We start from the raw sequence: 20,429 nt of genomic DNA, 5'->3' as shown, positions 1-20,429 counted from the left end.
TAATAAAGATTTTCAATTTATTTTAAGAAACTTATATTTAGGATATGTTCATGGGGAAGTGAAATTTTATTGGTAAATTATTTCTTAAATGGCAGATAAATTATGAGACTTTATGACTCTGTCCAGTCTGATTTTTACTATATAGTACATAGATCTTTCTAGAAGACAGAAGAAGAAAAAAAAAAAAAAGACAGAAGACATTCCTCCGTTTAGTATTGAAGCACCAGCCCTCTCTATATGTCATCTTCAACGCTCAGGTCAAGGGTTACTTTCTCCAAGAAAATCCCACCAGAGTCATCTTTCTCTTTTTTGGAACTACAGTACCTATGCTATTTGTACCCCTCTATTATACTTAAAGAATTTCTATCCTGGATCATATGGTTTTTAAAAATATGTTCTTAGCATATCTTCTACTAAACTGTAAGCTACTTGAGAAGAGGAACTATATGTCTTCTAAATTTATTGTATCAATAAAATGATTATTGCTTAATATTTGTTGAACAGTGAAAATAAAGAAAAACAGACATGAATATCACGTGCTGACATTTGAGGATGGAATTCTAGTCTTTTTAAAATTTTTAAATTTGAGTATAGTAGACACATAATGTTACATTCATTTCAGGTGCACAACATAGTGATTCAGCTTCTGTATATTCACTGTTCTGCTCACCACAAGCATAGCTAGCTACCACCTGTCACCATACAATGCTACCACAATATCACTGACTATATTCTCTATGCTAGAAGGAAATTTATTCTCATTCCGTAGCTAGAAGCCTGTATCTCCCACTCTCCTCCACCATTTTGCCCATCCCCCCTTCCCTCTGGCACCCATCAGTGTTCTCCATATTTATAGATCTGATTCTGATTTTTGTTTATGATTTGCTTGTTCATTTGTTTTGTTTTTTAGATTCCACATATATGTGAAATCATATGGTATTTATCTTTCTCAATCTGACTTATTTCTATTAGCATAATACCTTCTAGGTCCATTCAGGTTGTTGCAAATGACCAGACCTCATCCTTTGTTGTGGCTGTGTAATATTCCATCACTCACTGTCTCTCTCTCTCTCTCTCACACACACCCCTCTTCCTTATCCATTCACCTATCAACAGACATTTATGTTACCTCCATATCTTGTCTATTGTAAATGATGCTGCAGTAGCATTGCATATATGATTTGAATCAGTATTTTTCACTTTCTTTCTTTGGATTTTGGTTATAACTCGAAAGTTCACATTAGAGCTTCAAATTCATTTTGAACTCTTGATTGTGTATACAAAAACATTTAGTGTCATAGAAAATCCACATTCAGACATTCCCGGAAATTACACAGATTGATTATAGCTCTAGGTTGACAGACCTATTTCTCTAGTCAGCAAAAATACAACAAATTGCCAACAAATTCATGCATCCATTTCTGTATTCAACAAAGTTTTTAATGAATGAGCTTGGTTCATTATTTCTTTGTCCTCAAATATCCCACGAAGTTGCATCTAAGCTGCCTTCGAAGGAGACAATGGAGTATAAGTAATGAGGTGGTCGAAAAACTTAGAAGTTATTTGTATGACTCAAATCACCTGTCATTTCAGACAGACCACTTCCCTTCTTTCGCTCAGCATAAACACAATTGTTAGACACACTAAAGCATAGTTTTTTCTACATAAAGAACTTGTACAACTGAAAAAAAATCTAACCACACACATGGCTTTGAGGCGGCACCTACATTCAGCTCTTAAAGAAGTCACAAAATAGACACAATGCAGTCTACACAGCTCTGCTTCCTAGTTGAACTCACAACTCTCACTGATCCCTTATTGCTAACATGAAACTTAATGTTATGAACTGCTCCAAGGGAGCAGTCAGGATCATGTTTTCTTGGCATTGAAAAAACACACTGAGGTGAGGCACAGTCCTGTAACTTACCATATATTTGGATTCAACTCTAGCTGGTGGTAGGAGTCAAAGTCATCTCGTAGAATAATGCTGTCGCTATGTACTTCAGCTAAAAGAAAAATAAAATACTTAGAAAAAAATTACACTAAACAATAGATTCAGCTACATGAAAGGGTCAATGTGCTGCCTTTACAAGGAATAACAATATTTTAAATTAAAGCTGAATTTTAAATGAGTGGTTAAGGATATTTGCTTTGCCCCTAAACTATGAAGGGAAAAGGGTAAAGGCTCTGCTGTTTAGACACACAGAATTCTGGAAACCAGAGTCCCCAAAGAGAAATTCTACCAAATTGTCACCCGCTAGACGAGGGAGGAAGGCCAAGGTAAGTACTAACCTACAAAGAGAGGTCATGCAAAACTTGCCTCTCGTAGCTCTATACGCTCAGAAAAGATTCAGTGTTAACTCACTTTACAGCGTAGAAAGAGACGGAGCATTCTGGCTGTTCACTGTTGGCTAAAATGGCTGGTATTTCACCCATTTCCTCTTCTCTTTCCTGCCATCCCTCTGGCCCTGACTTGTTCTCTCTCATTCTCTATAGTCACTCATTTTTTAATTTAATGTGTTGCAAATTGTTAACATTTCTTCCCCCAGAGCTGCATTGGAGAAATGATCTACATGAGTCCATGAAAGTCCCAAGTAAAGCCATGTTAAAAGTCAGGAGGAATACCAGGGAGCCATAGTTTAAAGCATGCCATCGTTACACTTGAGCTGGTATTAAATACTCATTTACCAGCTTTAGAACAACTTGAGCCATTCCGAGAGCAAAACCTGTCTTCATAAACTGTAGAATATGTGCTTTTCCCACTGAATAGAAGGTGGACAAGTAAAAAAAAAAGTCACACCTCATTTTTAAGATTGTCTGAGAAACTACCGCTAGTTCTATTCAAGTTGTGAAAAATGAATTTAGTGCTTAAAAACCTTCTCTCATCCAATTCCCGTGGTCTGCATGGGAAAGTTGTTTTGGCTAATATAAATTCTCCAGGCTTGTAAAATTTTGTATGAACGAGTTTACACACACTTTTTGGAAAAAATTAAAATCATAGGATATGATTAACCAAAAAAAGTAACCAAAAATTTTTATTATCAATTTTATATTTTATTTATATTTTATAAAATATATTTTATCATATATATTTTATTTTATATATATATTATATATATATATTTTGCTCACTTGAAAATAATTTGTTAACTCACTGGGTAATTAAAATCACCTCCGACTATCAGGAAGCATACTTCCAGATTCTCTTTGGTGACACGGCCACCCACGGCCACCCTCGCTCTCTTGATTCCAGGTACGCCAGCAGGTGAGCACATAACGACGTCTGAGCAACCAGTGAATCAGCACGTATTCAGAGCAATGGCTGCTCAGACTCGAAGCCTTAGGCAGGACAACAGGGAGAATATGGATTTCCGCTGGAGAGAACGCTGTGATGTGTTCTGTGCGTGGGAGTGATTTAATGATTCCTCTGAGCCTTCAGACGAGGGGCCTGAATTGTCTGCAGGGTCCAGCTCTCCCAGACACCTAAGCTGGCCGAGACTCGGCTGGGCCACGGCAGGTCACCAGCCTGCCCGGGCTGCCAGAAGGCAGGCTTCTAAGCGCTGGCATTCGTCTGCCAAAGAAGAGGGGCCCCGAGCTGTAGCATTACATGAAAGTCAAGCTTCTCCAGGCAGATTCTCCAAAGAGAAAAATAAATTAATTGGGTTTGTAGGTTGAAAGGAAAAGCCCGAGAGACAAATAACTGACCCATCTCCAAGTCCCAGCGCAAGAGACATCAGAAAAGGCCGGAGCCAGCTGGGATGACTTATTCTTCATTCTTATGACATATGTAGTGTAGGAAATGGCTTTTAAAATAAATCTTCACCAACACAAATGAGAAACTCTTAACTCTTAGAGATCACTTGTTTTCTAGAGAATGTTTGACAAAGGCGTGGGTAAGCCTCAATGGTTCTTGTTCACGTGTTTACTGCTTTCCAAACACTGTTATGTCACTGTGCCCTTTACACAAAGGAATTCATTTCAGCCTCAGGATAACCCTAGGAGGTAGTTATTATTATGACTTCCACTCTACAGATGAGGAAACTGAGGCCCAGACAGGCTAAGTAACTTACTCCGTGTACGTGGCTAGCAAGTGGAAAGGTAGATGAGCCGAGGTAGCAGCTCCAGAAACTATCCCCTTAACTGCTATATAACATTGCCTCGCACGGCCGTATGGAAAGAACACGAGAAAAATGAGAGGTGGGAACTTTACCTGGTGCCTTGAAATAAAGCTTACATTTATTTAGACAGCCTCATTTGAATTTAAAAAAAAATGACCAAACTCCTTCTCTTTTGCAACCCAGCACTGGTCTGAACAGGTATCTGAAGTCTGAAATGACCTCCATCCCTCCATACCCCTCCTTAACCACTATGCCCATGATCTCCTATTTGTGATGGGCAGGAGCTCTGGGGAACATTTAGCTTAGAATACAGGATGAAAAGGTCACAGTCAATAGGATCCCGAGGCTGAACGTACTAACGGGTTCAAAAGTCCCTCCATTAGCCCCAGCTGGGCAGCACGATCGCCGCCATGGTGAGGTCCCGTTTCAAGCATAATCTGAACCTAAGACTGATTCCAGTGAACGATCAGAGAAAATGAGAGAGGGCAGGAAGTTTCCTCACCTCTGTATCATCTGCCCACATAGACAGAGGAGTGAAACATGCACATCTAGTACTAACATTAGTGACCTCAGGGTCTGACCACTTACCTAGATGTGGGTGCATCGTGGCTTCTGTCGGAGCTGGACCAAGAGAGAAAAAGGGAAAGATGATTGATTAGCAATGAAAGCAAAATCTAGTAATAATCAAATACAATGACAAAACTTAGGCCATACTATACAAATTAAATGGTTGAAACTTTTTGAGAGGAGTAAGAAAAAAATGTCAATAAATGTCTATAAGTAAAACATCCAACTCACTCTTTATTCTATTTAAGAGTAATGCATTACCCCTAAACTGAAGAGTAGAACCCCTTACGCTCAGGATAGTTGTTTATTACAAAAGCTCAGTCACTATCCCTTGAAACACAGTATCAATGCGATGTGATAGTTAATGGATATGCCAAAACTCTTTCCGAGCATCCAGTATCTGTCAGGGGCTGTTCTGGGTGTTAGGGAAATAGATAAAAGCACCACCTCTGCTCTCAAAAGAGCTTCCCATCTGGTAGCTAGAGTGTAGTGTAGTAAGGGCTATGGCAGTGTGTCTGGAGGAGGCTGGGGGGCGACAGAGGACAAGGAAGGGATACTAATGCCAGACTGGAGAGAAGAGGGTTGTCAGAAGACATTTTTTTTAAATTTTTTTAAAAGATTTTATTTATTAATTTGACAGACAGAGATCACAAGCAGGCAGAGAGGCAGGCCGAGAGAGAGAGGAAGGGAAGCCGGCTCCCCGCCGAGCAGACAGCTCGACGTGGGGCTCGATCCCAGGACCCTGGGAGCATGACCTGAGCCGAAAGCAGAGGCTTTAACCCACTGAGCCACCCAGGCGCCCCCAGAAGACATTTTCCAGAGAAGATGATTTCTCTGCTGAAGGATTTTTTTTTAATAGTTTTATTTCTTTATTTGAGACAGAGCCAGAGCCAGAGAGAGAAGCAGACTCCCCACTGAATGGGGAGCACTACTCGGTACTCAAGCTCTGTGATCATAACCTGAGCAGAAGGCAGACGATCAACCAACTGAGCTACCTAGGCTTCCCCTCTGCTGAGTTTTGGAAGATGAGCAGAAGGAAGAGAGGTGGTAGTAAGGGGAGCAGAGAGGTGCTTCTTTCTGGAATAAAAGGAAATGGCATAGAGAAGCAAGAGAGAATGTCACCTGGGTGATACAATCTGTTAAGTGTCCGACTCTTGGTTTGGGCTCAGGTCATGATTTCATGGTTCCTCTGAACTTGGGCTCTGTGTTCAGCAGGGTGTCTACTTGAATTTCTCTCTCCCTCCCCTCCTCACTGCCCCCACATCGCTTTTTCCCTCTCAACAAATAAATAAGTCTTCAAAGAGAGAGAGAATGGCTTTGGGGGGAACCACAACAATTTCAGCATGACTGGAAGAAAGTTTAAGAGGAAAGAGTAAAAAAGGTGATATTGGGAAGATCGAGGGGACAAGATCATAGAAATGAATGCCGGGGAATTTGGACTTAACCATGAGAGCTTGAAGATTTTCTGAGCATTTACGAGCAAAGGGAGTGGGTGTTAAAAATATTCATTTTCAGAAAAGGCACTTTGCAAATAAGGGACACGGCCCAATCAATACTTTGGTTATTTTTTTTTTTCTCGAAGAACTACTGAGTCTATGAAGAAATGTTGGCAATTCACTATCTAAAAATTAGAACTTACGACACAAACATTTTTAAATCTCTTACATCAGTTTAGGAAGAATTTCAGTTAGACATGAAAAAAATTAGTTTCTACCACACAATGATGGAGTGCTTCAGCTATGTTAGGTGAAAAATCCAGACTTAACAGAGTTTTAAAACTATAAGCTGATCTTTGTCTTATTGCTTCATACCAATATATTATACATATTGAAAATTCCTGTGTTTGGTTTTTTGAAACAGACTCTATGGTAAGTGTCATGGATACGATTGTTAGTACAGAGTTAGTACATACATGCAAATGCTCTGGCTCATCACCAGCTTACGACACTCTTGAAAAAAAAAACGGAAGACAAACCATAAAAGACTCAATCTCAAGAAACAGACTGAGGGTTGCGGGGGGGAGGGGGGACGGGAGAGGGTGGTGGGGAAATGGACATTGGGGAGGGTATGGGCTATGATGAGTGCTGTGAAATGTGTAAACCTGACGATTCACAGACCTGTACCCCTGGGGATAAAAATACATTATACGTTTATTAAAATAAAAAAAATTTAAAAAAAAAAACGGAAGAAAAATGGAATGATCTCGTGTTTTGTGCTAATGCTTATTGGTTACATCATAGAAGAGTTTTACAAAGATTCACTGAACTGTTAACTCTAATTTAATATGTTCTTGAAACAGGAGGAATAATTGCTCATTAACCAGTAATCAATGACAAAAACATGGTACGATGATGCACGTTGCCTGACCAGTATCACACCGCAAATGAGTAAGCTGAATTTGGAACTTCAAGGAAGGCAAGAGTTTATTTGCAAAGTGGTTGGAAAAGTAAGAGAACTCATACTGAAAGTAAAATCTCTAAAATACAAATAAATAGTGATTTTATACATTGTCTTAACATGAATCAATAAGCAGAAGATTTGAATTGCAATTGACAGCATTTTTTAATTGTCTGCAAAAAGACTCCAAAAATATTTAAAAATGTCTTGTTGATATGATAATTTTGGAGTAGGTTTTTGATTTAGGTAATATCCCTGTGAAACTCATGTTAATAATGCTAGGTTGACATATGAGTAAATAGATTTACTTGGGGGGCGCCTGGGTGGCTCAGTGGGTTAAAGCCTCTGCCTTCAGCTCAGGTCATGATCCCAGGGTCCTGGGATCAAGCCCCGCATTGGGCTCTCCGCTCAGCAGGGAGCCTGCTTCCTCCTCTCTCTCTGCCTGCCTCTCTGCCTACTTGTGATCTCTGTCTGTCCAATAAATAAATAAAATCTTTAAAAAAAATAGATTTACTTGGTCAAACATAGTTTTGAAACTGATAGGCCTTTGTATCAAAGTTAAATCATCTCTTCTAAAAAACATGTACTCGGTTGGGTGACTGCCTTCGGCTCAGGTTGTGATCCTGGAGTCCCGGGATCGAGTCCTGCATCGGGCTCCCTGCTTGGTGGGGAGTATGTTTCTCCCTCTGACCCTGCCCCCCTCTTGTGTTCTCTCTCTCTCAAATAAATCAATAAAATATATATATAAAAAAAGATGTACTCATTTTGTCAAGGTGGATGCAAGTATTAAAGAAAAATAATTTTCTGATGTTTGATTCAGTTATTGGAAAACCTGTAAGTAGATATGGAACAACTGGGTACATGAATCTAATTTTCAACTCTAAAGTTTACAGAATCTCAATACAAAATACTCCAATACGTAAGATGTACTCTAAGTGTAAAATACATACCAGATTTGGAATACTTAGTACAAAAACTTATGAAAAATATCTCATTAATAATTTTATATTGACTATATTATATTGAAATGTTTACTATTTTACATATTCCATGTTAAATAAAATAGCTTATTAAACTTCATCTATTTATTTTTGTTTTTGAAATGTGGCTCCTAGAATATTGAAGATTTTACATGTGGCTTGCAGTATACTTCAACAGGACAGTGCTGAACAGGAGCTAGGAGGGAGATCCATGCTGGGTATCATTAGGGACTCATTACAGCGCAGGAAGTGGTGGAGACACGGAAGAAGACCGTGTCTCCCAGAGAGAATGGCATAAAAACAGAAGTGAAGTGAAGAGGTAAAACAGCCATTTAAGGGATTGGCAGAAGAAGAGGAGCTAGGAGAGGAGACCGAGAAAGACTAGGTTTCATTACGGTAATAAGGAAAAGAAAGTTTTAAGAGAGGAGGGTTGAATCAGAGTCAGATAATCCTAATAAAGATGCTATCTATTGAGACTACCCTGTTAGCAAGGCACGGCCAAGCAGAGTCTAGAGATGAACCCAGGGAATTAGGCTTCAGAGGTCACACTTGTAACTACAATGCAGACTGTTCTTTCAAGAAAGTTGACTGCAAAGCGAGAGATGAGATTTTAACACCTAATGAGGAATGAGGACCAAAGAAATTTTGTTGTTGTTGTTTGCTTTGTTTCTTAAGCTGTGATAGTTGTCCACTATGCCTAACATCAGCTACTTTTAAAAAAGATTTTATTTATTCCTGAAAGACAGAGAGAGAGAGAGAAAGAGAGAGAGAGAAAGAGGCAGAGGCATAGGGAGAAGCAAGCTCCCTGCAGAACCTGACCCCAGGACTTCAGGATGGCGACTGGAGCTGAAGGCAGATGCTTAACAGACTGAACCACCCAATATCACCTAATATCAGCTATTTCACAGAAGGGGTTCTGTGACCACAGAATAAATTCAGAAGAGGGAAGAAATAACACTGGTATCTATAAAATATGTAACTTCAAAAAGATCTGGGAAATAAATTAAATGTAAAATTTATAGCAATTATCAATTAAAAATACTGGTCAGTACTATAGTTAGATAAGTACAACAAAATATCTGCAGAGACATCAGAACCTACTTGACTTTATATGACTGGTGGTTAAGGCCTGAACCCAATAAAAAATAAGTTATAAAATGTTTAACCTACTTTAAGAAGTCTATCCACAGTAATAGCTACCTCTCCTACGTTATTTTGGCACGTGGCATCTTACACTGAACGACCTATAACGTTATCATCAGGGGAGGGCCAATTAGAAAAGACCCACTGAGCCAGAATCGCTGGGAGTGGAGGTTTAGACTTTGTCTTTGTTTTTTTGTTTCTGGGGTGTGTGTGTGTGTGTGTGTGTGTATGGTGTGGAACAAGAAAGGTATTTATTTCAGTGAGGCCAACACCAGGAAGACAGCAGACCAGCGTCTCAAAGACTGTCTCCAGATTTTGTATTTTTAAAAACCTTTCCTGCTGATTCTGATAGAAAGCCAAATTTAAGAACCGTTGGTCTTAATCATACAAGACAGCCCTTATTTTTACAGTGTGCAGAACTATTCTCTGTCTTAAGTATGTATCTTTTCTCCCACGAAAAAAATGAGTTCCTCCAAGGCAGAAAATATGCCCACCCAAGACATCCACCTAAGCTGCTAATTGGTTCTCAATAAATACTAAATTAAACTGAGAGCTACTTCCGTGTGTGTGTGTGTGTGTGTGTGTGTGTGTGTGAGAAGGAGAGAGAGAATCTCAAGCATGGAGCCTGGAGCCCAACAGGGCTCAGTCTCACAACCCTGAGATCGTGACCTGAGCCAGAAATCAAGAGTCAAACACTTAAGTGACTCAGCCACCCAGGCACCCCACTACTTCTTAATTAAAATATATTTTATGAAATTTTGGAAAATGAATAATTGAATATCCAAACCTATGGGGGAGAAAAGTCCAAATGTATTCATGACATTGTGAAAAATTCCTTTAGTATAACCGTCTGGGTAGTTTAAACCCCCAATAAATATCCAGCTGAATTTAAACAGACTCTATGGAAATTTAACAAATTTAAATCATATTTTAAATCACTAGTTAGGAAAACTCAATTCAGTATTTTAAACAAAATCCACCAAGATAACGAAACATTATTTCATCAGAAAGAGAAACCTACTATGCATTAAACTTGCCGGAAGGACAAGTACAAATTTCCTTAAAAAGTATTCATCCATATATGGTGTAAATACAGTCCAAAATCTAGTCAAGTACTGGGCCTGGGAAGCTTATTTTAACCATCTCTCAATAAGTTATTATATCAGTCTAGTTTTATATAGTATAAAAAATTTCTGAGCTTGTAGGAAGTTCAACCTTTTTTCCCCACATTTATTGGGGTAAATGTACCACAGAAAAATTAGAATAAGTAGCATGAAGAAGTATAATGTAGTTTAACATTATTTATTACACTTCCACTGGGACAGTACCCACTATGCCTCATGTTAGTTACATGGATGAATTATGTGAATCTGGCATTAAGGCCTTTGCTCTTTCCTTTATTAAATATAACTTGCCTGCCTTATCATCTGTCAACCTTCCAAGTGCTTGCCTGGTACACCACATCTCCAGCTACATATACCACGTGTACTTTCCTGCTCCTTTGCCATTGAACTAGTTCTGACTCATCTTTCTGGATTGCCTGAATTTTTTTTTAAAGATTTTATTTATTTATTTGACAGACAGATCACAAGTAGGCAGAGAGGCAGGCAGAGAGAGAGGAGGAAGCAGGCTCCCTGCTGAGCAGAGAGCCCGATGTGGGGCTCGATCCCAGGACCCTGAGATCATGACCCAAGCAGAAGGCAGACCCTTCATGACCCACTGAGCCACCCAGGCACCCCTTCGATTGCCTGATTTTTTTATCTCAACATTTTGTTGGTCTGTTACTGCTTCTCCGCCTCTCCAAGGACCTCAGACTGCCCCCACCCCACCACACCCACCTTGGTCCAATTTCCCAGCTCCTCTGACCCGAAATTGCATGACCAGCTCTAGCTATCACATCAAGTTGTCGAATGGCTTAGAATGGGAAGTTTTGTTCTGAGGGAGAATAAAAATATTCCTAAAGAAGCAGCTTTTGCTTTGGAGAAAACAGGGTAGGACACATCTTTAACAGAAGTGTAAAAGACATCCCAGTTCTTTCCAGGCGTGTCTCTTCATCAGGAGAAGAAGACCAGGTCAGACAACTGACCAGGTACATGGAGGGGAGGATGCACTGAGGGTAGGGGTCCTGCTAAAAATGAATTAGAGACAGAGGAAGACAGCTGGAAAGGCTTTGTACTCAAAGAGATCATTGACGGCGACACTTCATAATAGGGTCCTGATTTAGCTTCACTGGTGAATCCCATGAGACATCAAGCCTGGACAGAACTTTAAGCTGTGGGAACTCACTTACTACCTTAACCTAAAACTGTTAAAAAATTTGGATAGTCCTAGAGTCACAAAAATGAGTAGTTGTACATCCTCTGCTACGGAAAAAATTCACTTCTGAGAAAAATACCAAAAGTTCACTTTAGTTTATACCAACACGTGATTACTTACTAAATCATTTATCTTCCCATAAATGTGGGGGCAATTCCACTCAATAAGGAAGTTTCTACCAATAATTTGTAAACTATAAACAGTGCAAGGGTTAAAGGCCAAGCTTTGAATGATGTTTTAGAATCAAAGTACAATGATCATGGGATACCATATCTTACAGTTGGAGTTTATGGATCATTCCACAGAGATCCATGAGTATTGGCCATGGATAAATAAACCCAACTTAAAATTTTGAGTATCTACTAACTTTTTTTTAATCCTACACAAGATGACAACACTGTGTTAACCAGAGCAAAAAGGTGTAAATGAGTTTATGTTTCAGTGAAGTTGATGTCATCCAAAATAATCATACATCTCTGTAATCTTTACCCACAGACTTAATGTCATTTAGATTTATGAAAATTACTGAAGGGGCACCTGGGTGGCTCAGTTGGTGGGCATCTGACTCCTGATTTTGGCTCAGGTCATGGCCTCGTGGTCATGGGATCAAACCCTGTGTTCAGCATGGAGTCTGATCGGGAGTCTCTTCCACTCCCTCCTGCTCACCCTTTCTCTCTCAAACAAATTAATAACTAAATATTTTCAAAAAGATGACAGAAACTATGTCCTCTGTAAAGCTTGATCAGGTTCAGATAATTGGACTGAACTGGAAATTGAACTTACGTTGTATTGTGATATTGTGATAACATCAAGAGTATGCCAAATGTCATTAAAATGAATCAACTTAGTCAAAACCACAGATAAAATACTACATGCTAAACAGGCTAGTTTAAAATGAACTCTCTACTTTGCTTAAAAAAAAAAAGTAAAAATAAGTCAACAGAATGTAAGAATCATGATCAAATTTCACTAAAACCTTCAATGTTTTTTTAAAAGTCTACTTCCTGAAAAGGATTAAGAATGAAGGTATGGCATACTATGACTTATTTTCAGTTGAAAAAAGCCAAACACCTTTAAAATGTTTTAATTTTATATATATATATATATATATATATATATATATATATATATATATATTTAAAATGCAATTTGGTAGCAGTATTACCAGGAAAGCATTAATAAATGTAGATTTATGAAATTTCATTAGTCAAATATCTCCCAAGAGCAGTTAAACAAGAAAAAATAATAGGAAATTTTTTGAGTTTTATGCATAATACAATCTTTTCATACTCAATAGGTAATAAACGTTCTAAAGAGTCTCAAAGTCATTCATAAATACGCACTTAATTTTTCCAGATTTCTGTTGGTGTTTGTGATAGTGTCACTGAAATATAACTTAAAAATTATTTGTCCTGCAAATTCTCCAGCAGGACTCACCCAGATTATTCATGTTGGTAGAATACAAAGCTTTAGATCAATAATTAAATATTTCAGTGATAATCTAGGTTTTGCTTAGCCAAATGTTTTCTTACAGGCTAGGGTATTATTAAATGACCTGAAGATTAGATGTGCAATTTTACTAAGATTTTATAAACTATGTAAAGAGGACAGGAGTGAATTCTCTAAAAATATTTTTAAAATTCAACTGCTGTAGAGTTAACATTCAGTGTTATATTAGTTTCAGATGTAAAATATAGTTTTTCAGCAATTCCACACATTTCTCACTGTTGATTGTGGTGAGTGTACTCTTAATCCCCTTCACCTATTTCACCGCCCCCCCCCCCCCATCAAGCTCCCATCTGGTAACCCTCAGTTCATTCTCTATAGTGAAGAGTCTCATTTCTGGTCTCTTTTTTTCTTTGTTCATTTGTTTTGTTTCTTAAATTCCACACATGAGTGAAATCATGGTGTTTGTCTTTTTCTGACTTAATTTCACTTAGCATTATTCTCTCTAGATCTACTCATGTTGTTGCCAACAGTAGTATTTCATTCTTTTTTATGGCTGAATAATACTTTCTCCCATTCCATTCCAATATTCCACTGTAATAAAGAATATCACATAGTCTTAATCCATTCAACTGTTGATGAACACTTGGGTTGCTTCCATAATTTGGCTATCCTAAATAATGCTGCAGTAAACATAGGGGTGCATGTATCTTTCTGAATTGATGTTTTCATATTTATTGGTAAATACTCAGTAGTGGTATTACTGGATCATATTGTAGTTCTATTTTTAATTTTTTGAGGAATCTCCACACTGGATAGGAGGGGATTTTTTTTAATTGATAAGCTAATATAGTTGAAAATATAAGAAACCTGAATCACTGTTTTTATTTTATCTTTTTTAAAGATCTTATTTATTTATTTGAGAGAAAGAGAATGAGAGAGAAAGAGAGCACGAGAGGGAAGAGGTCAGAGGGAGAAGCAGACTCCCTGCCAAGCAGGGAGCCTGATGTGGGACTCGATACCAGGACTCCAGGATCATGACCTGAGCCGCTTAGCCAACTGAGCCACCCAGGTGCACCTGAATCACTGTTTTTAGAAGGTACTTTAAGATATGCTTGAAAAAAAAATTCCTTGTAGAGCTTCCTTTTTATTCATCTGTGCTATTCTTGAAATGGTTTACTAATCTCCATGAGCTGTTGTAAGAACAAGAATGGAACTGCCTTGAATGAATACAATGAGCACAATGAAATCTGTACTAACGCAGATTTTATAAAGACAGTTGTGCCAGAGAGAGTGAAGGTGAATGATTATTATGTGACACACTTGTAAAGAAAGGGACCCAATTCACATCAAAACAAGCAATTCCTATCACAGAGACTGAATAGGCCTAACATGAAAACAAGTAAGTTCTGTAGCAAAATTTTCAAAGAAAAACATGTTTCTTGGTTTCTTTAAACAGGTTACCATTGATTTGTTTAAAATTAAAAATAGATCTTCCCTATGACCCTGCAATTGCACTGCTGGGTATTTACCCCAAAGATACAGATGTAGTGAAAAGAAGGGCCATCTGTACCCCAATGTTTATAGCAGCAATGGCCACGGTCGCCAAACTGTGGAAAGAACCAAGATGCCCTTCAACGGATGAATGGATAAGGAAGATGTGGTCCATATACACTATGGAGTATTATGCCTCCATCAGAAAGGACGAATACCCAACTTTTGTAGCAACATGGACAGGACTGGAAGAGATTATGCTGAGTGAAATAAGTCAAACAGAGAAAGTCAAGTATCATATGGTTTCACTTATTGGTGGAGCATAACAAATAATATAGAGGACAAGGGTAGATGGAGAGGAGAAGGGAGTTGAGGGAAATTGGAAGGGGAGGTGAACCATGAGAGTCTATGGACTCTGAAAAACAACCTGAGGGTTTTGAAGGGGCGGGGTGGGAGGTTGGGGGAACCAGGTGGTGGGTATTAGGGAGGGCACAGATTGCATGGAGCACTGGGTGTGGTGAAAAAACAATGAATACTGTTACGCTGAAAATAAATAAAAAATTAAAAAAAAAATCAAGTAGAAAAAAAATGTGTACCGATACTTTGTTGAGTAAATGGAAAAAACACTTAGCCCATATATGTTCACGCATCTGGGTGTTGGCATTGGTTCTAGAATCACAAGAATGACAGGTTCTCTCCAAGGAATCTCTTCGTTTGTGGCGGGGGTGGGGGTGGTGGGTGGAGGTTTTTAATAGCGTATTATTTTCCAACCACAGTGAGTTGGTTAATCTGACCTTCATCATATTATGCAGATAACTACTTATCAATCCCTTTCCAAACATTTAAACACAACTGATGTTAAATATCTGTCTGTTGCTTGGCTCAGAAAGAGTTACTCTGTGAACACTACCTTTCACTTTGCTAAATACCTTTCCTCTATTATCTCCAACTATTTCGAGTGCCTCACAGCCTGTCACAATTTGTCTTATCACACTGGCAAGAGAGCGGTAGTTGAGCTTTGTGGATGGAAGTGGAAGATCAGGGGCACTGGGTGGCTCCGTCGGCTAAGCGTCTGCCTTCGGCTCAGGTCATGATCTCAGGGTCCTGGGATCGAGTCCCCCGCATCAGCCTCCCTGCTCAGCAGAAAGCCTGCTTCTCCTTCTGCCTGCTGCTCCCCCTGCTTGTGCTCTGTCTCTCTCTGACAGTTAAATAAATAAAATCTTTAAAAAAAAAGAGGAAATGGAAGATCAGAATGCTTTGATAAACTTAAAAGGCAGTAAACATGTCTAATTTCATATTAGTTCCTATGATTTCATTTGGATCCGTGACCACACAGTCATGCTGTTCTTAATCATGTTCCCATAGGTTACATCTTTGGGTGTTCTAAAGTAAATATCAGAAACATGGATCATTACATGGTTTTTCAATATTAAATTGAAGCAGAAATTCTTCCCATCAATTTGTCTAAGAGACATATTACATGCTGAAAGAAAAGCTTCATTTCTTAAAAACGCATTTCTGCGTTTATGCTTTTGCAAAATCAAGAACACGGCATCTCACAAGATCACAGCAGCCTAGAATAGGCACATTAGAAAGAATGAGGTTACGCTTAACTCACCCAAAGGTTGTTCTTTGGACAAAAGTGTTGATTTTTCAACTCACTTATTTTCAAGGGAAACTTCTAAGTAATCATGTTACTTCAAAATATGTTTCTGCCAATATTTTCAACAAATAATTGAGTGCAAAGGATAGAAATTTCAATATGCTGAGAAGAAAAAGGAAGGGCTGTCCACAAACAAATTGAGGGGATGCCTGGGTGGCTCAGTTGGTTAAGCAACTGCCTTCAGCTCAGGTCATGATCCCAGAGTCCTGGGATCGAGTCCCACATCAGACTCCCAGCTCCACGGGGAGTCTGCTTCTGCCTCTGACCTTCTCCCCTTTCATGTTCTCTCTCACTGTCTCTCTCTCAAATAAACAAATAAAATCTTTAAAAAAATAAAAATAGAAAATAAAAATAAAACAAATTGAGGGAATGGTTGATGAGCTTTGTGTTAATATTATTGATTACTTAAAAAAAAAAAGCCTTTGAGTCTGGCAACCAATATACATATGATGACAGGCACTTCTTACAAATAAAGGTATTATGTTATGGGAACTATATCTCCCGGATCATTTTAGAATTCAAAGGCCCTAGGTAGTTTTGCCTCAGGTATCTCTTCACCTAATTTGAAATTCAAATGTATGAGATTTCCAAAGCTAAATATGACAAATTAGACACGGTCTGTGAAGTTACCATTTAATGAGCTATGAACCTAGACTTTCATCTCCCCAGGAATAATTTCTTTATTACTTTTGTATTTTATTGCAATAAAGAACCATTTGACCTTCAAGTATGATAATTAAGCTTCCAAAAATGTTATAAATTCAGAGTGAAAATAGTTCTCTCTGTGTTCAGGAATAGACTTACGATCAGTATAAAAAATTCCTTAATATTTAAAGACAGCTAAATTATACACAGAACCAGCAATATTAGGAGGTATTTTTCTCTTCCCTTCCCCCCCATTTCCCATCTCAATTTGATTTGTGTCTCATAACAACTTATCATCTGTCATATTGTAAAATAAATGGAATAGGAGAAAAACTAAAATATATCTTTATAATCTGCAAATGGGGGAACAGAGAACCCTGTCAGGTAAGATTTATTCTACCATAAGCTGTCAATAATGAAATCTTAAATACTCACACTTGTGACTCCTTGTCTTGCTATGCTCATGCCCTGAACTTTTCTGGGGGTGATAACCATACATTTTTCAAAACTTTGCCTACATGAATAAAAGTTTAAAGTGAAAAATCAGAATACAAGACAATATACCATCTGAATTGTTGGTAAATAGTTTTTTAAAATTTTTTCAAATCACTGTGTAATAATTTTTTTAAAAAAACATCTTAAGACCTTAGAGAACTTGAGGAGATGAAGTTCATGGATGGGGCAGAGGAGAAGAAGTAGAGCTAAAAATTGACCTGTAGGCTGAGCGCATAGGACTTTTAACTAATAATCAGAGATAGGAAGGAATACTATTAGGATCATCACCATCATTATATAACTAATAACAATTACTACACTACTAATACCACTACTACTAAGAAGAAGAAATCTTGTTGCTAATGTGAGCAGAGCTTTGCTAGAGGTCTGCCAACATCTGTTCTCCTTTTCTTTGTTTTAAATGAACTGTGGCCCCCAGTTAGAGGTATCTACCACACTGTCCCCTGCAGCATCCTGTGACAAAGGAATTAAGCTCTGATCATAAGGAGGAGCAGAAGTGACCTGGGTCACATTCAGGGCTGGGTGATGCCCTCTAAAGGAATGGCCATGCTTCCCTGGCCCTCTACCCTTCCTTCTAGGACATGGTAAGTGCTGGAGCAGCCAGCTTGGGCCCCCGATATGGAATCACAGAACCACTCCACCAGCCCCAGCTCACCTGCCTCCAGACTGATTTATGATGGAGAAATATACTTCTAACCATTTAAGCCCGCAGTTGGACGCACTTTGCCATAGAAGCTCTATACGCTAAGTGAAGAGTTAACTTCCTATGGGTTGGGGAAGGGGTCCATTTGGGGGAAAGGTAATCCCTCTGTATCTCACAATCCTAGAAGCTGGAGTGGAAATGAGGGCTGCTCAGATTGTGAGTTTGTATGGCTAGAGAATGTGTCTTGTGTATCTCTGCATCCCCTGACTAGCACGTCTGGCACACAGCTGCTCCAAAGATGTCAGTTTATTGGGTAATGATAACACCAACAAGAAAGTAATTATTGGGCACTAATAATATCAGCAAGACATTATTGTTAGGAAATTTTAATGTTCTCTGTTCCCTCCTGTCTTGGTCACATGAACCTCTGTTTTCATCTTCATGTTACCTCACTTCTCACTTTCCTTTATATGTCTAAGGATACACTGCAAAATTCACTTTGTTCTAAAATACATACAAGGCAGTTTACCTAAAAGCACTCCCCCCACCCCCCGAAAACAAAACAAAACAAACAAAAAAACAAAAAACCCCCAAAACACCCAAAAGTAAAAATCACAAGAAAACAAAACCAAAAAGTCCAGTCAAACAAGTTAATAAAGGGGAAAACACAAAGACGATGACAAATGAGGGTCAGAATAAAACCAGGTCCAGTTGAGATGAGCAAAGTACATGTTCTGAAGTCTGAAGTTTGGTCCTGCTATAAAGTTACAGAGGATATAAAGTTACAGAAATTGAAGAGTTCATAAAGTGAAAATTACACACATTGCTCAGGAGAAGGGGAAGTGCTTCTCCAGATTTGGTGAAAAGTCAAGTTCAGTTTAGAATATATTGAGTTCAAGGTACGTAAATGGACCTAAATGGCATCCAAATATAAATATCCTAGTACTAATAATGACAGTTAACATTCAATGAGTATTCTGTGAAAACCACCATCCCATGCACATCACTTTTGCATTTAACCCTCGCAACTTGACCATGTTCCTCTGGGCACAGAATATTATGCCAGGCTCTTGGGAATACTATGTGACACAGCACAGTATGTATTAATTAATATTAATGAATTCCAACTCTTAAAAACCTGATTGTGAAAACCCATATTAACTATTACACTAAACAACTGAACTTTTGAATGTAAAATTACGGTTGGATTAATAGGTTGCATGAAATAGTATCTTGCAATCCAAAATAAAATTGTAATTTATGGTGTGTTCAGCCCAGCTTTGCTCCCCTCTAGGCTTTTTGTCCTTCACAATAGGGGGGAATCCAGCAGATTATATAGCAACTTGAGTAGAAAGTGTACTTCTCTCGATCCAAAAGAACTCAATGTCAAATTCTTCTTGGGCATAAATCCTGGTGTTTTGACTTTGGACTAGATAAAGCTGTCAAGTGGGAATGTATATAACCCTGAGAAGTGAAAAGAAGGACGTTTAAATCTAGGTTCAATCACCTTGGGATAAACAGCACCAGTTCAAAACACCATTTTTTTAGGAAATTAAAAAAGTGGTCCAACGCACCTAGGGCCAGGAGCAAGAAATTTTACTGTGGCCCCATGAGTCAGCTCTTTGATGTTGCTTGAAATCTTATCTGTCCTCAGGATCGCTTAGGAAAACTTTTTGCCTGCCGCATCCCCAAGGAGGGCTTCAGTTCCTCCCCTATTGGTAGTTTGCGAGACCCTGAAGCAAGAGTAAGGGTTCCTGGGTGGTTTTACCAAAGTCTCCTAATCCAGCTCTCTTCGTTTGTCAATTACAAAGGCAGGATGTCAGGAAAAAGCGACTGTAACTGCAGAATGGAAATGTAAACTCTAGAGCAGCCATGGGGAAAACAAGCCTTTGAAAAGCAAAAACTTAAACACTGGGTAAATTCAAATGGAACCCATCATTATTTTTCACTTTAACTATTAAAGTAAATTAGGTAGAACCCAATTCTATTAGTTGATTCTGACTTGCGTAGTATGATTAATAAAAAAAAAAAAACTGCATTTTAGGGTATTGGAAAAACATTTAGTAATATAAGTTACCAAATAAGCAAAAATAGGCAAGGGAAGATTTTGGTAGATCTGATAAAAAAAAAATTCATACCATGTTTGGTTATAAAAGGTATTCTTTTTTCCCAGCTTTATTGAGGTATATCTGACAAATAAAAATTGTATATATTTAAGGTATACAATTCAATGTTGTGATATATGTATAGACTGTGAAGTAATCACCACTATCAAGCTAATTACCATACCTGTCACATATTCTTAATGTGCTGAAAAATATCTAAGTAATTTAAATCCCTCTTTCACTTTATGGATTTGCTTACCGAACTTTTTATCTCCCTCCATCTCACAGCTCAAATAAATGTCCATTAGTCCTCATTAGAAAGAATTTAAAAATTTCAGTTCCCAAATGAAGTAAATTCACTGTCCACCATCGGGGTCCAGCAGCCCTTAGAACGTA

The 20,429-nt window shown here is 38.3% G+C and overlaps 1 protein-coding gene across 1 annotated transcript in view; it reads right to left on the bottom strand.

Moving 5' to 3' along the window:
- The window catches only part of RELN (reelin), a gene marked incomplete at its 5' end in the record, with an annotated part of 495,436 nt that overhangs the window by 260,702 nt on the left and 214,305 nt on the right, over nt 1-20,429 (bottom strand). Inside the window, 2 exons of the mRNA XM_080818970.1 lie at nt 1,928-2,006; nt 4,707-4,739. Of these exons, the coding sequence (XP_080675096.1) occupies nt 1,928-2,006; nt 4,707-4,739 (112 nt within the window). The remainder of the gene's footprint in view (nt 1-1,927; nt 2,007-4,706; nt 4,740-20,429) is intronic.

The sequence above is a fragment of the Martes martes genome (assembly GCF_963455335.1).
Source record: "Martes martes genome assembly, chromosome: 11".
In the NCBI taxonomy this organism is placed as follows: Eukaryota; Metazoa; Chordata; class Mammalia; order Carnivora; family Mustelidae; genus Martes; species Martes martes.
The sequence above is the reverse complement of the archived record's forward strand: the minus strand, read 5'-3'. Positions and strand labels throughout refer to the sequence as shown.